The sequence below is a fragment of the Lissotriton helveticus genome, chromosome 6 (assembly GCF_964261635.1).
Source record: "Lissotriton helveticus chromosome 6, aLisHel1.1, whole genome shotgun sequence".
In the NCBI taxonomy this organism is placed as follows: domain Eukaryota; kingdom Metazoa; phylum Chordata; class Amphibia; order Caudata; family Salamandridae; genus Lissotriton; species Lissotriton helveticus.
Window position 1 is genome coordinate 1,548,048,772 of NC_136067.1, and position 16,104 is coordinate 1,548,064,875.

General features: G+C 41.3%; 1 protein-coding gene across 5 annotated transcripts in view; it reads left to right on the plus strand.

The window, feature by feature from the left end:
- The window catches only part of RALGAPA2 (Ral GTPase activating protein catalytic subunit alpha 2), a 1,907,250-nt gene that overhangs the window by 753,860 nt on the left and 1,137,286 nt on the right, over nt 1-16,104 (plus strand). For 3 of the 5 annotated variants that reach the window (XM_078649327.1, XM_078649328.1, XM_078649330.1), the window contains exons 15-17: nt 596-833; nt 8,805-8,969; nt 9,639-9,779. In XM_078649327.1, coding sequence (XP_078505453.1) covers nt 596-833; nt 8,805-8,969; nt 9,639-9,779 — 544 coding nt within the window. The remainder of the gene's footprint in view (nt 1-595; nt 834-8,804; nt 8,970-9,638; nt 9,780-16,104) is intronic. The other 2 variants (XM_078649331.1, XM_078649329.1) reach the window with 1 other exon arrangement.

Consider the following 16,104-nt stretch of genomic DNA (forward strand, 5'->3'; position numbering starts at 1 on the left):
TTTGAGAATGAGGGTGAGTGGTTCCATGAAAAGGTTGAAAAGGGTTGGGGATAGGATAGAGCCTTGAGGGACACCGATATTGATGTCATCTTGGTGTCCAACTACCAAAGTAATTTATTTAGGACACTAGAGCAAGTTTGTTCAGTGGTGTGAGCCAGAAGGCTCAAAAATGTCTCAGTTGTGCGTTTCTGTTGTCCTGCTGTTTGCACTGTCTCTTGCTCAGCAGAACTTAAAAGTGGCTGCTCTCATTCTGTTTGGTGGCTGTCTATCTAAAAGTCACCACAAGTAGCACTTATTCTTAAAGGTTTATTTTACTTGTTTCCAGTATCATTTCAATAGTTTTCATGGGCAGAGTTGCTTTTAAATCCCCACTGCTGCAACTGGTGACATTTGAGAGCTTGTGCTGGGAAAACATTTTCAGACCAGTCTAGCACCTAGATGATATTCATTAGGTGAGGAATCTGCAGAAAGATTATGTCCCAGCATAAATATTGTTACCAAAGCTACATTATTTTTTCTTTTGGCCCTTTGCACCATTTGTTCTCATTCAATAAGATTTAAAGAACTTTATAAATCAATTTTCTCTTTCCTATAGACTCTAATTGTGGCCTGGATTCGAGCAAACCTGAGCGTTTATATTTCACGAGAACTCTGGGATGAACTACTTTGTGTGCTTTCCTCTCTTACTGACTGGGAAGAGTTGATAACTGAATGGGCAAAAATAATGGACTCTCTAACAGCTGTGTTGTCAAGGACTGTCTACGGAGTTGATATGGCAAATTTGCCATTGGATAAGCTTAGTGAACAAAAGGAGAAAAAACAACGAGGCAAAGGTAAAATGTTGTTTTGTTGTGTTTTTCCATTATTTAACTGCCCAGTACTGTTCTTGGATGTTTATTCTTGTGTTTTATATTACTCGTGTATGTCATTTTAAAGTCGCATGAGATCTGCCAGATCGAACTATAATTCGAGACACAGCATGCTAAGTCAGCATTATGCATCAAACGATGAGTTTGATGGTGAACTGAGGGAATCCAAGACAGTTAAACAGACATGCTAACTGACACCCCTTGACCCTTAAACACCATAGTTCTCTTTCAAGGTATACAACTCATCATCTCACCTCAAGCAGGAGAATGGAGTAGTCAGTCCAGGCAAATTGCACATCTCTGGTTTGCGAGTTGGAATAATACATCCGGGCCCTTGCCTCATACCTGAGCGGCTCCAGGTTCTTACATGAAGTCCACACCCTCCAACTACAACATGGGTGTTGTGTGTAAAGGAAAATACAAACAAGATTTTGGTATGTTTTAGGCCATTCCTGTCATCATTATGGATGTAGAAGTCATTTTCCTGTATTATTTTTTCATAATATTTTAGGGAACGCAGTGGAAGGACCCACACTGTTTGTGAGAGAGGAACGGATCCTGCCACTGCTGGTCAAACTGAATATCTGAATCTTTTTTTTGTGTTGACCAGAAACATTTGCTGTTTGTGTGTCCTAGAAAGTTAAAATAAGAGGTTCTGGGCAAATCATTGACTTAATGTACCATGGTAAGGATCTCTATGACTGCTTTGATAGACTTAGTGCTCCCATAGTATCAAACTATACATTTTTAATTCACCGACTGTCATCCAAGTGGTTCTAGTCCAAACTCAGTATTCCCCACAGCAGGCACAGGCTTTTCCCTTTTTTCAAGGTAAGGACCACTTTTCCTCCCAAGTCACATGCATTTGCCTCCTCTTCCTGTGCCTCAGCCTGACAGCACAAGTGCAGATGCCTTTGAGAGTAAACCATTCTGATTCTGAAGGTCACAGCCAATGCTAATTCCTATAAGTTTGCTAGTATCTTCCATTCTCCATGGCAGGGGATGAGATCTTTATAGCACCATTGAGACTGTGGACCTCTTTATAGGGCCCTGTCCCTTGATATCCTGTTGGTTCCAGAGGTGTAGTTATTAAAAGCCTCCCTTTGTGGTAGTCCCCTATTAAAACATGTGTTTGAGTTCCCACTGCTTCACCTGACAGAAAATTGAGAACCATTTCTCGACACAGTTAAATGCGGTCCTACCCAGTTCACTCATCTGTCTGCAGGCCTCTGCGTCTGACAAACTTGCCTTAATAAGACTTCTAGTCTCGATGTCTGTCGACAACTTTTTTAAAGGTCAGCCCCCAACTCATTGCTCCTCTTTGTTGGAGTCTAGGGTCGAATTATTGGCTTCTATGGTCTGCCTCCAAGTGGTGACTTCCAAAGTGGTCATCCTGCACACCAAAGACACTAGATCCCTTTTTTATTGGTAGAACATTTATTGAATGCACATCACAACAATTAAGTCTGTGTGCTGTGTCTGATAGCCAGGAGGTACACACTACATCGCTGGCTGTGGAATTGTGAGAGTGGAACCCTGACCCAGGACATATTGATTCTGGTCTCCAACACTACCGATGTGCCCAGCAAGAGAGCTGACTGCATGAGTAGGGCTCACCCCGCATTCCACCAGCTCATCAAGGCAGCTTTTGTCTTCATCTTTGAGGCGGGGTGTGTCAGGTACGTGGGGTGTTTGTGGCTCATCTGTAAACATAATACTGCAACCCCTAAGATACTTTGTCACCCTAGAGGGACTCAACTTTGTTCTGTAATGTGTGTTTGGCTTATGTGCTGCTCCTCTTACTCCAGAATAAAGTTGCTTGGCTTCCTCTAATTCTGAAAAAAATTGGCAAAGCATCCTCCTTAAAACCTTAAATATACACAAAAGACAGGACTCCACGATGAAAGAAAAAGACCCCCTATTTATGTAATGATTAAACGGGTTCTTGTGAAAGCTATAAAACCACTTTACAAATGGGAAAAAAGCATCAGTTTTTCGATTTGTAGGCTACTGAGTGAATAGGTAGTCAAGTAACAATACTGTACTGAAGAGTAGAAAATGGGAGACACACCTCCCAGGAATACAAAATGGAGGGTAGTATTATTATGTGCCCCTTCGGAACTTCTCTTTAACTATGTTTTTTTTGTACGAAGAAAGCAAAACACGTTGGTTTCTCACGTGGGGAGAATAATTTTTTTAGTAAAATCTACAGCCCAGTCTGTCACCTATCCTGAAATCTACCACGGTCCTATACCGCTAAAGTGCACGGTGGTGCACCGCCCCAGATTTAACATCCTACTGCCCAAGTACCTAGACCAGTGATACGTTCTGAAAAGTGAGTAATATAGGAGGCACAATGTATAAGAAAATCTGATATCGCATTAAAACTTTATTGTATTCGCATGTGTATAAAGAACAACCAGTCAGTCACATTTGTAGACTAATAATGTAAAGTTGGCATGTTTCACTGCTTATAAAAAGCTGGAACCGTTTAATCAGGAGCAACATAGAACAACAAACAATAGAGAGAATGTACTCACTGTCTGTAATAGTGGATGGGTGTCCCTAAGGCCAAAAGTAAATCTGTGAAGCATACCATATGGCACACTTTAGTAAGTTTGTTGCGATGTAAAATTCTTCCCTAACATAATGTAGTGAGTAAAATAACATTTCAGAAAAAAATATAAAACCCATGCGGTAATGTAGATGCTCCCCAAAAGTTGTCAAACGTTCTGCATACTAGTGGAAAACGAAGCTGTAGAAGTGATTAGTTTGCCCGGTGATGTGATAAAAATGTATTTTTTTAATTTCCATGATGAGAAGAGGCATATGGACATCCATCAAAATATGGAGACGGTTGCTGACCATGCGTAATCTGAGAACACCAGCGTTGACGAACAGCTTTGAAGAAAAGAAACCCATAATATTTAATGATTTTTTCACATGTAATCAGTTGTAGAACCTGTAAAAATATCCGAATAATTATTATTAGAAAGCGACACGCTGCTCAGAAATAAGACAGCTTAATTTCTGTTGTCTATTAGAATTTTATCTTTTAGCCTTTCAGTGCTTCAGAGCTCAGAGATAATCGCACAAATAGAATAGAACACGAACCTGATGCTGCAGCGTAAGCTCATCTATCAGGTCAAAGACCTAGTGATAGAACTCTGCAGTCTTAGAAACGACCATATTAAGCTAAGAAGAACTTTTTAAGTGAAGAGTAAAGGTATGAATTACTTGTCTTATCAGCCAACGCATTGTTGTAAACAAATATAAACTTCGCTATAAAAAAATATATATAGAAAGGGGAGCAAGTAAATCTTCTTGACTTGTGACGTTCTAATTAAAACACAGAACACACTTACTAAAATTATCTATTCCACGTCTTATGTCTGTGACAGGGTGAGTGGAAGAGGGATGTGTTATCTATACATATACATAAATTAGGATGGCGCTGTGTTAATGAGCTAAATGTTTAGTTTTCATTCAAGCATGTTATCTCTTTTTTGAGAAAGATCATCCTTCTCTCCTTTCTCGCTAAGGCATTCTGTTTCAGGGCTACCCAACACTTTTTTTCTTCATGGACCAAGAAAGATCTGTATGCTTATGTTGTTTCCCATTAAAGTAACAGACAATCTAGATGCCAATTTGTTTTTTTAAAGTACTTCCACCAGAACCAACGTCATCAATGAACCCTGTACGTAAAACAACTGCACACAACCGTGCACCCGAGTGCTCCTTTTCCAATAAACCTAAACCCCATGGAGTACTCAAAGTAAGGCGACATAATATTGAAGATCAATAAGGTCAAATAAGTTATACGTAAAACAAGAGTATCTGGTGAACCTAGCCCATACGGGCTCACAACGCAACTGTTCAAAGGCGATCAACTACTATGATCGGCAACACTGTTCCGCTCATGTTTTAAACTCTGCCAAGTCCCGACACCTGCAGAGGGTCAATATTGCACCCGATTTTCAAAAAGGGTGACAAACAGAATCCCTCCAATTACCGTTTGATCACCCTTTTGGACATAGAGGCCAAGATTTACATCTCAGCCTTTTTAAAAGATCCGGAGTCCTGGGCAACAACAAATGAAATAATCACATTTTGCCAAACAGGATTTAGAGCAAATTCCTCCACACTGGACAATACAATTACCTTTTCCTATCTCATCCACCAGGCGAACACACAGAAATCACAAGCTCTCTATGCATGCTTTGTTGACTATTTGTCCCCATTTGATCTGATGGATAGGGACATCCTAGGGAGCAAATGCCAGGCATGGGGCATTTCATGCAACCTGCTTAATGCTATCATTGCACTCTATTCATCAACTTGGGTGAGGGTTAAGCTCTTGGACACTGCTCTAACAAAAAATATCAATACCAATCAAGGTCTTAAGCAAGGATGTGTGTTAGCCCCAATGCTTTTTAACAAATACACTGCAGATATGTCTTCGCCACTAAACCAAGCCAATCTTATCCCCCCAAAAATAGGAACAACCAAGATTACGACATTACAGTATGTGGTCCTTATAGTTCTCCTTGATCATTCAAAAATAGGGATCCAGAGAGCCCTTAACGCCCTCCTTATATATAATAAGATAAACAAGATGATAGTGAACACTTCAAAAACAAAGGTGATCTAATTTGGAAGGATTCGCAAGCACACAAATCGTCACTGGTACCTTAAAAATAACCTGAGCAAAATCGTAAAACTACCTGGGCACTTGGCTTTTGGCAAACAGTGGACCCATAATGCATCTTAGTCATCTTAAAGATCAGACCGCACTAATTATCACCAGTCTTTACCAACTGAACAGCTCCCTTCAAAGCCCTACTTCAGCCCCATTCCGCAACTTGCTTAGGGCTGTGGGGGTGAGCAGGGGCCCACCTGGTGCAGGGATTCACCCGTTTGCGCACTGGTCCTTTAGACTGACAAAGTAGAGATTGGCACGGAAGCTGTAATATCAAGAAAATAGTTTACGACTCATGATTGGAACTACATCAATACAGAACCCTCAGGCAATGTATGAGGCAGCACATGGAGTACAGAAACCATGGTGCTTATATATACACCTTTTACTGCAGAGTAAGCATGGAGGTTCAAAAAGGGGCAGTACAAGTGTACACACAAATAGTCAGTTACATACAAGGATACATCAGACTTGCTTAGTCAACAGAGTGGGAGGAGTTACAAAACTGTTGATATTACTAAAAATAGCCTGACCGTTAAATGTATAACAGGTGCATCCTGGCAGCTAAGGCCTCTCTGAGCGTGTACAGTGCTCAGGCTCAGTGCTGCCGGAACTAACTATAGATGATGACTCAGGCGTAATAGAGAAGCAGGCAACAGCGAAGCCGGGGAAGCACATGGCAAACACATGGCTTAACTAAAATGGATGCTACAAACAAAATGGCTTCAGCTCTTGCTAACAGTAATCTCTGCCAAGTTTCCACAGGGCTACATTACCATCCACCATCACCGATGACAGGGAGTCTTTTCCAGGACTACTTATCAAAAGCATTGAAAAATTGCATCTAAAAGAGTGTTGAGGCTGCCACATTACACCAGAGGATCGCTGGTGAGATTAGAATTTGGCCTAAAGGGCCAAAAATAGACCAACGTGACCTCTATCCTAAAATATTACCATAGATGCTTTACGGCCATGCCTGGTTCATTGAAGTTTGTTCTTCAAAATATATTTAAAACCAGAAACAGTTCCTGGAGCGCATATTTAATGGCAGACGCCCTTCAAATAGTCTTAAGCGCATTGAATTCTCCATCGCTCTCGCACACAGGAGTAAAAAGCATACTAAAGAAACAGACAAAATTTCTATCGAAATTTGCTGATGTGGATAATATCAAGACCATCTCACCCTCACAAGCCCTGGCAACCTCGTACGACAATGAATACCAGGTCAGCCTAAAGCCACGGCCATATCTTAGTAGTTCAATTGGGAAATCCTGTGTCACTCAAATCTTGGCTGCAAGGTGATGCCACTACAAATCAAAGACTTCAACCCAAACTGGTCGCTCCTCTCCAGTATTGTGAAGTGGAGGCTTTGTGGCAATAAACGTGAAACTTCCTCGCACTTACTCAGCTGCTGCCCGTTGCTACTGCTCTCTAGGCAGACAATACTAAAGCCACTCTCTTTAACGTATGGCTTAAGGACTTGCAGCGACACCACAACCTAGATTTTTACTACCATGGCCCCTTCGGAACTGGCTAGATTTGGCAAATACTTCAAGGTGATGCAAAAAAAGCCAACTAAGTGCAGCGATGACTGGCGTTTAATAAAATGCACCCTAGCTTATTTGCAGCAGATTTTAAACAATTTGATGATCTTTTATGTAATGACTGCTGATTTTAAAATATGCATTTTATTTTTTGATACCACAAGCTTGTGAAGGTTACATGGCTCACAAAGATCTATCCATCCCAACGCACTGTGCACTTTGGCTTATTTGCAATTGACTCCAAAAGACTACATTGTACTCAAGACAACTATAAGTAATTTCAAATCACTGGTCCTAATTTTTACTCCTACATGCCATATGGCATTATAATGAATTAACTACCTTTTAATTTCTTTCAATGTTCTATATTGTCAAGGTTTTAATTAATCATACAATAGATGTATTACTACTACTACTTCAGTGTTACTGCATGTAAAGGCTAATCTTATGCATGATCATACCAATGTAGACCAAAAGAAAATATGATATGTGGTGAGTAACAATTACACATGCCTATTGTACCTCATCAATTGTCAAAATTAAGAAAGGATAATCATAGAGGATGTTTTTGGTTCGGTCCCAGGTCCTATATTTTGTTTATCTTTCTCAAAGAAAAGCTTTTCTATACATGAAGAATGTCGCTAGGTGTGATTACTTATTTCTAAAGGAATTTGGCTTTGCCTAGTTAGGCCTCTCCTCTGATCACCTTGAGCTCTTGGCGGTTGCTAGGACATCCAGTAATAGGCATGGACTCCAATACAGGCAGTTAAGATATTGATAATGGGCTCTATCCAGGGACATCAGTCATCCAACTTGCTACATGAGTGATACTGCGGCATTTTCCATACACGTGTGAGGAGTGTGCAAGTATAAGTAGATTCCTAGGAGCCCAAGCTCCCTACATAAATAGGCCATCAAAAGGCCTCTCAGTAGCCTGTTGCATTTGTGTCCTTTCTTGATAAGGTATTTTGTACTGTTAGACCTCATCCTTGTTCTTTAACCTCTGTTGCATAAGCACTTTGAACCAATGACTTCTAAGGATATGAAACTGCTTTTATGTTAAGTACTGTTCCTAAACAACATATTGGCTAGCTGTGTTAGCAAGATGTAATCTCCATGAGTCTCTGAACCTTACGCGATTTCAAACTGGGACATGGTGTTACTCAGAAGACTTCCCTCATTTTCCCCAAAGATGTTGATGGAAGGAAGAGGCAATTCAGCCTCCGGTTTTGTTTCATCTCGATCACTCTGGCTCAGCTGGTGGGTTGGACAATGTCCTGCGCCTATGTAGTTTTTTTGCTTGACATGTTATAGAAACCTAAAATATACTTAAAACAAGGGACTATAGGACTTGAGTAAAACATCTTCTAAAACATTAACTATATTGACTCTAACTAAAACTCTTGTGCAGGCCAAGGAGGAGGGGGCATTTTTAAAGGATTCCTGAGTGGGACAATTCTATTTTTAAGGAAATCTTCACAGTGTAACTGTGGACATCATTGGTATGATTTTAGTTGCTATTCTCAGCATTCAGCTTCTACATGGTGACCCCCCCATATCTGTAAGTGCTCTGTAAATTAGTAATCTAGTTTTTTATCCCTCTAATATGTTGCATTTTTACTGAAACTGGGATGCTTTAGAGAGTAGTGGTTCATACATTTATATGGTTTTTACTTTTTTCATTGCCTGTAGTTGGAGCTGCGGATTCTCAGAAAGGATCTGCAGTAGGTCGGTCCTTTTCCCTGAGCTGGAAAAGTCAGCAGGACTCAGTCGAGCCAATGAGGTTCCGGAGTGCCACCACCACAGGAGCTCCAGGGGTTGAAAAAGCAAGAAGCATTGTCCGTCAAAAGGCAACAGGTGAGGACCTGCAATCCACATAACATTTTAAAGAAGCAAAGTTTTTAACATTTCAGATTCTTCAGCTCATATTTTAATACATTTACCCTCATTTTAAGTGGGAAAGCCTTGTATTGTATCTGTTTAAGACCAGACTAGTTCAAAATAAAGTGCCACTATTCTAGATTTTGTGCGTAATTATTTTCAACTTTAGTATTGTTTATTTTGTTGTGTTACCTGGGTTTGTGAGATTTGTTGGTTACCTTGGCATGCTTCTTTTGGTGGCATGTCATTTTGTAAGTTATGCTAGGTTCCTTTGTAGCCAAGTGCATTTGTGAGCACATATAGGAAGCTGAATGGTGAATATAGTGACCCATTGGCCTTGGTGAATGAGAAATAGTTTAGAGTAAAAGTGAAATAAAAAGGGATGCTGCTTTGTCATTCATTCTAAATTAATTGTGTCCCTTTAAAACTTTCCAGTGGTCTTTCCTAAAAAGCCAAATATTTAATTGAGAGCCGATAATGGCTGCCTTAAGATTAGAAATGCAGAGGCATGCTTAGTTTGTGTTGAGCAAACTTGAATTGTAACAGTTTGACCTATATTTCACTGAGATTGTTTGAGTTTCCCAATCAAATTGACATTATGCTAATCTTCTGCTGATATCATTTTTACTTATCTTTTCCTGGAAGCTAAGCGAAGCCAGTCTATCAGCAACTGTGTCCAACTTTATGAGGCTTTGCCAGCTACTAAAAGTGTTCCTCTTCTGCTTCACACTGTGAACTCTGTTTTACCTGGTGTCTCTTACAATTCTTGTTCTCACAGGCTTTCAGGTATTGTACTTCTCCTTTTTCATCACTATGCTTCATGTTTTATCTGCTGCGTGATCTTTGTGTGTAATACTTTCCTTTGACCCTTTTCTACTTTTCTGAGCACATTTCTGAATATAAGCATGCAGACCCAATTTTGAAGACTGAAAATATTAATACTAATGAGATCAATCCAGGAGGTTCATAAGAAAGTTTATGATTTAATAATACCAAATTGAAATTAAATCATGCAGTACTTTCAGCAGAAATCAATAATAGTTTTTTTTGTAGAAACTGCTGTATTGCAAGAGGCAACATGCTCTGTTGTCTGAAATGGAGAGGGGAAAGTGATGGCGAATGGATCACTAAATGATGGCATTAAAGTACCATAAGAGTTTTAAGTACAGACCCAATTTCCGGGGAAAGGTATCAGTGTATTGGAGGCTATAAATAAACTTTAGACAGAGAATGGAAAACACTTCTAGAGGGCACACTCCATGTGTATGTAGGACGATGTGAGTTTGTTTAACACACTATTCCTGGACAACCAGTAATTGGTAGAAGATACTAGGACTCCACAATTTCAGTAAATTAATTTGTGGTAATGAGCAAAAGTAAACACACCTGGACATGACACAAGTATTATAATACTTTAAAAGGCCAATTTTAAGATTAGACCATGTAAGGAATAGAAACATTAGCTACGAAATAAAAAAAAGACCTTGCAATCTTAGAGTTACTAAGTTGGTAAGAACATTAAAAAACAGTAGCAAATGTAGAGCTGTTGCCCCTGCAGTTAACAATATAGTTCATATCAGAAGAAAAGATAAAAGTGAAAATGTGTAATGAAAAAGTTAAAACAGAAAGCTATATTGACCCGACATCGAAAACTCTACCATAGATTACCAATTAATAAGTGAACTGATGTTGCTCCTTACAATATTTTTGATGTGATACCTTGGGATACTAACGCAAGGATCTTGTTTTTATTGATAAAACATGCATGTCAATTGCAGACTTATGGAAGCTTTTCTGAGGTTGAAATGAATACCACCCCATTGAATACATTGCGAAAGGCAGTTGATGGGTCGAGTGCACTACCTACCACTCTGTTGGTCTGTTTCATTCATTTCTTGAGACAATTCAAGAACATGGTATTAAATATGCATTCATGCATTTGTCAGAGTTCCAGTTTACAGGCAGGCTGGGAACAACTCAATATGTGACTACTTCATATTTTTGTTCAGGTTGTTTAGGGTGTTCGATTTGCTACCATGTTGCTTCAGAAATGTGTCACTGACATAAATACCAAGTGGTGATCTTCAAGTATAGAGGTATCAAACAAACAAAGAATGTTCATTACACTTCTACTTTGATTGTAAGTGAAATCTTTGTAAAAAAAAATAATAATTAATACCAAAAGACTTTGGCATATGGAAATAAGTAGTGCTTTCCAGGAGAAAAGTAAAATAGCAGAGAGAAGTGTAACAGCACATATTTGTTTTGTTTTCAAGGCCTGAGAAAAAAGAGACCAAATATATTTTACAGTTCTGTGAAAATAAATATTCAACATAGAACAAGCAAACTCACAACTATATACAATTTTTTTTTTTGGTATATATTTTTATTGATTATAACACATATCGGGTGTCATTTGGTGGTACATAGTACAGCGGTGAATGGGCGAATAAATTGAGGAAATACAGTACAATTATAGGCATCCGAAAAGTATCAATACCAGCTTAGAGCTGAGGCAAAACAATACGATACAGATAACCATAAGCAAACCTCATCAGAACCCGCCCACCAGGGATACAGGATATGCAGATTGGACATTCGACACCCGGATATGAGAGACTAAAAGAGCAGGAGAAGATGCCGCATCTCTTGTGAAGAAGGGAAAAGGGGAAATAGAAAGGTCATAGAACACAATAAAGGAAAAAAAACCAAAAAAAACTCAACCCCCCACCCTGCACCCCTGCGGATGGCTACAACCTAACCCCACTAGCAGCGTGCCTGTCGCCCCCTAAACTACACCCCAGGGAAGGGAAAAGATGGAGGAGGAGATGTATTACAAAACGATACGGGCTCCCGGACTCCCCGCCAAAAGCAGACATCCCCTACCGCGGTATTAAGCAAGTTATAACAGACTAATAATCAAACTAGTAGGGGAGCCACCGACAGAGAAAAGACCGTCCCGCCGAGCCCCCGGCACCACAGAGACAGCAAATCCCTTTTCGATCATAGCAGTCACACCAAACCCAGACAATTAGAATTCCATCTGGCCCTCACTCCCACAGAAACAACCCAGCTGAGCCAAAAGAAAGTCATCGTACCGAATTCAAGTCAAATTCAGCCCTGGCCCTTACGATCCATTGCACAAACCCCATCCAGTAGAACCAAAATAGTAGCAAAAGAGTCAAAGTGTTGTTGAAAGAGGAGATCAATATAGCCAAAAAGAGTCAAAAAGGTTAAGTCTCGAAGTCCATCAGATACACGAAAGTCAATCCAGAATATAGTAGTGGTGGTCTGCAGAAGAGAAGGAAGAAGTGAGTCCTGTGCGGGCGATGACTTTGCCGATCTTGCTAGGTGTTTAGGGGCTCCAGCAACGTAGCGCTGTAATCGTGCGGGCACAATCGGCACCAGGGTCAGATCATAGTCGGGGTTCTCCTCTCGAGGTAGATCAAGCGTCGCGGGGGTAAGCGTATGTTGCAGGTCTAACACAAGGCTAGAGTCCGGTCTCAAACAAACAGTCTCGAGGCGTGCAGTCAAATTGTGGAGAGCAGCCTCCATTTGCAGGCGAAGAGCCCCGATGGCGGCCATTACGGGCCCCAGGGTCGGTCCACACATCGTCCGATCCATCTCCGTGTGGGCGATAGAAAAGCAGATCTTCAGCCCCGGAGGCCGGCTACTCCGGGGAAACCAACAGGCGTGGAGTGGACGGAAGCGACTGGCGACTCACAGGCTTGGCGACCTTTACACCACTGCCGAGAGCGGGGGCCCCACCCGCGGACCCTGAGGGATGCAGCAGGGTCCCGGGACCTGGCCCCCACCCACCGCGGCAACCACGTCTCGTCGCTGCTCGTCCAGTATTCGCGGGGACCGAAAACCACCACCGGGATAGAGAATGTGTTCCACTCCGATGAGACCGGACTCTGCCGGGCACCCGCGGCCGATGTTGTTCAACTGAAACCCGGCTGGGTCAGTACTCGAGGTCCCGGCTTACACACTGGAGGAGGCCCAAAAATGAAAGACGGTGTAACTTCGTCAATAAAGGCGATAAAAACTCCGGGATTGCCCCTCTGGGCTCAGCAACCAATCAGACACACGGGAGTCTGGCGGGAGGTCAGGATGAAGTTCAGGATAAGTCCGCCAGCGAGGGAGGTCGACGGAGCCGGGAGCTTATGCGGCCATCTTGGATGCTTGCGTAGCTCCTCCTCCCTATATACAATTTTTATATTATAGCATAAGAACAAAAATGAGGGAATATCTCAAATTAAACCCACAAATGAACCTGAGAGGCAATTTAAGACCAATAGTTAGTTACTGGTAACCATATATTATCACGTTTAATAGCTAATTGTAATGATGTTAGCTTATACCGTCTAATCAATGATTATGACACACTAGATTCCAGAAAGGGCATACAAACCGCTTATCATGTGATTTAAAATTGCTAGTAATTACTTGTAGAGTGATAACACATTATGGAAAGTCCTTGTGGGGCAGGGGATGGCACCTGAACTGTTGAGCTTGATCGTCCGCTTACATGAGGGTACGTTCGCTCGGGTTCGGTGGGGTCGCCAGGGGGAGGTTACGGAACCCTTCCCTGTGGAACAGGGAGTGAGGCAGGGTTGCGTCATGGCGCCGACTCTGTTCTCGCTCTTTGAGAACGGGGTTGCGGACTTCCTCTCCCTGGTCCCGACCGATGCCCCTGCGATGTCTGGTGAGCGGGTCCCAATCCTCATGTTTGCGGATGACACCCTCATCATTTCAAAGACACCTAGTGGGCTCCAGCAAGCGCTGAAGCGCTTTGAAGATTTTTGTCTGGATAGGGGCTTAGAAATAAACACGGCAAAAACTAAGTTTATGGTCCTTACTGGCCTTAAAACTCATGGGACTGCCAGGCCTTTTAGAGGGATGATAGATATGAATGGCTCCCCACTGGAGCGGGTAGACGCCTTCACTTACCTGGGGGTTACCCTTCAGAGAGATCTGGGGTGGTCTAGACAATTAGACATTGTAGTGCTAAAACACCGCCAAAAGGTAGGCATTCTTTTGAAAAAATGTACCTCTTCATTGACATAGCCCATTAGCCCATTATAAGAAGTATATGGGATGAAGGTGTTAAGTTCGGCCCTTTACGGAGCCGAACTTTGGGGATTTGAAGATCTAAGGAAGCTGACGCTAGCAGAAAACGAATTTCTGCGAAAAGTTACTAGCGTTCCCGTAAGTACCCCGTTAATACCACTAATGTGGGACCTTGGAAAAAAGGCGGTGCAGGACCTTGCCTTTTTGAGGCCACTACTTTACTGGCGCCGCCTATGGACCACAGAAGAATTACAGCACTATGCTCAGGGCCTGAGGGAGATAATGGCTAAGGATTCCTCCCAAAAAATACATTGGTTGAAGGCCATTCGGTCTTTACTTTTTAAATTGGGAATGAGGGAACTGTGGGAATACCCGGAAAACGCTGTATTCCCCTCCCAAATTTTTTTAAAAGAAAAGTATTGGGAGATGGTGATCACAGAAGAGAGGTCAGAGGGTCTCTCCTCGCACTTAACAGGTCGTTTCATGGATGTTAAGGCCCATCCGATTCTGGAACCTTATTGGGACACTATTGGGAAACAGCTGGATTGCAAGCTCTACTTTCAGCTCAGAGTGGGCGCCCTTCCAGTAAGGTCGTTTACAGCAAATTGGGCAGGATAAAATGGTAACGACAGATGTCCTAAGTGTGGTGAGGAACAAGAGTCATTAAGTCATTTCCTCTTCTTCTGTCCCCTGTATATTGCCCCCAGATCGATGTGGATCAAGCCTAAATGCAAATTGCTTGGGATACATAGGCATGGAGAGGCTCTTAGAATCCTATGTACAGACCCGACGCCTATAATTGCTGTTGCTGTGGCTAAGTTCCTAAAATTGGCTTGGGTAATCCGCACAAAACAAATAGCGACAGACATATGAAGATTAAGCTGTTTACACCCATAAATATTAGGGGTAGCTTTTGTGAGCTCCTGCGCAATACTCCTCTGGATCAAATGTATATTGATGAGATTGATTTTAAGTTTTTTTGAAATAACGTAAGTTGATATTCGGCAATAGTCCATTGTAGTTTAATTCCTTTTTAATATTTATTGTATGGATTTTAATGGATTTTAAACTAATAATTGTCTTTTTATGTACACCTTTATGACTTAATTGTCGAATAAAGTTTATGAAATGGATTACAATTAGCAAATCTCCTGATTTACCAAATAAAACATTGAGACCACATTGTATGGAATTCCCTGCCAACTCTCTTGAGAGATTTGAAATCCCTTCTTGCTTTCCGTAACGGTCAAAAAGCCTTCCTTTTCTAACTTCTTGTAGATCTTTTCTTTCTTTTGCCTATTCCTGCCATGTGCCGGGAAACCCCTTGGGGTATCTGTGCGCATTATACATTTTTGTAATAATAATAATTGCTTGTACTTCACCCATAAAAATAATGGGTATCAAAAAGGGGGAAGATACCTGTGTAAGTAATGAAAACAATCTTTGATCAAACACTGGTCCAAAATTCCCAATATTAGGGTACAGAAAAAAAGAAATTTAGCATCTACGGTATCACATCTCCAGCAGGAACTTCGACCTGCTAGAAAGAATTTTGAACTTCTGCTAGGAGTACAATAAAGTCTATTATGGAAGAGATATATGGTTTGTGTCAAACTGGCTGAGTGAGTGGTGGAATGTTTCTTATCCTTTATATTATCCCATATAGCAACTATTCACATTGTTAGTCTTTTTCCCTCCTATGTTAAGTATTTGACTTGGACCTGTCCATACCCGAAGATCCAAGAACCTTATATAAGTTGAAGGCTGTCATGTGTGCAGAAACATCTAGGGCGTTATTGGTAGGTCCATGGTCCTCTGTGGAGGAGAAGGACCAGGCCCGCACTGCATTCTTACAAAGGTCTAGAAGTAACGAATGCCTACTACCATGTTGGGAAGGAGTATTGTGTCTCTGGGATAACTCCTGGAAAGGTATATGAGTGTATTTGATATACAGTTGAGGAATAGTGATTGCACCTTTTTCTTGCCAATCGTTCGAATTCTGGACCCTACCATTCTTTTTAATCCAATTATTATACCA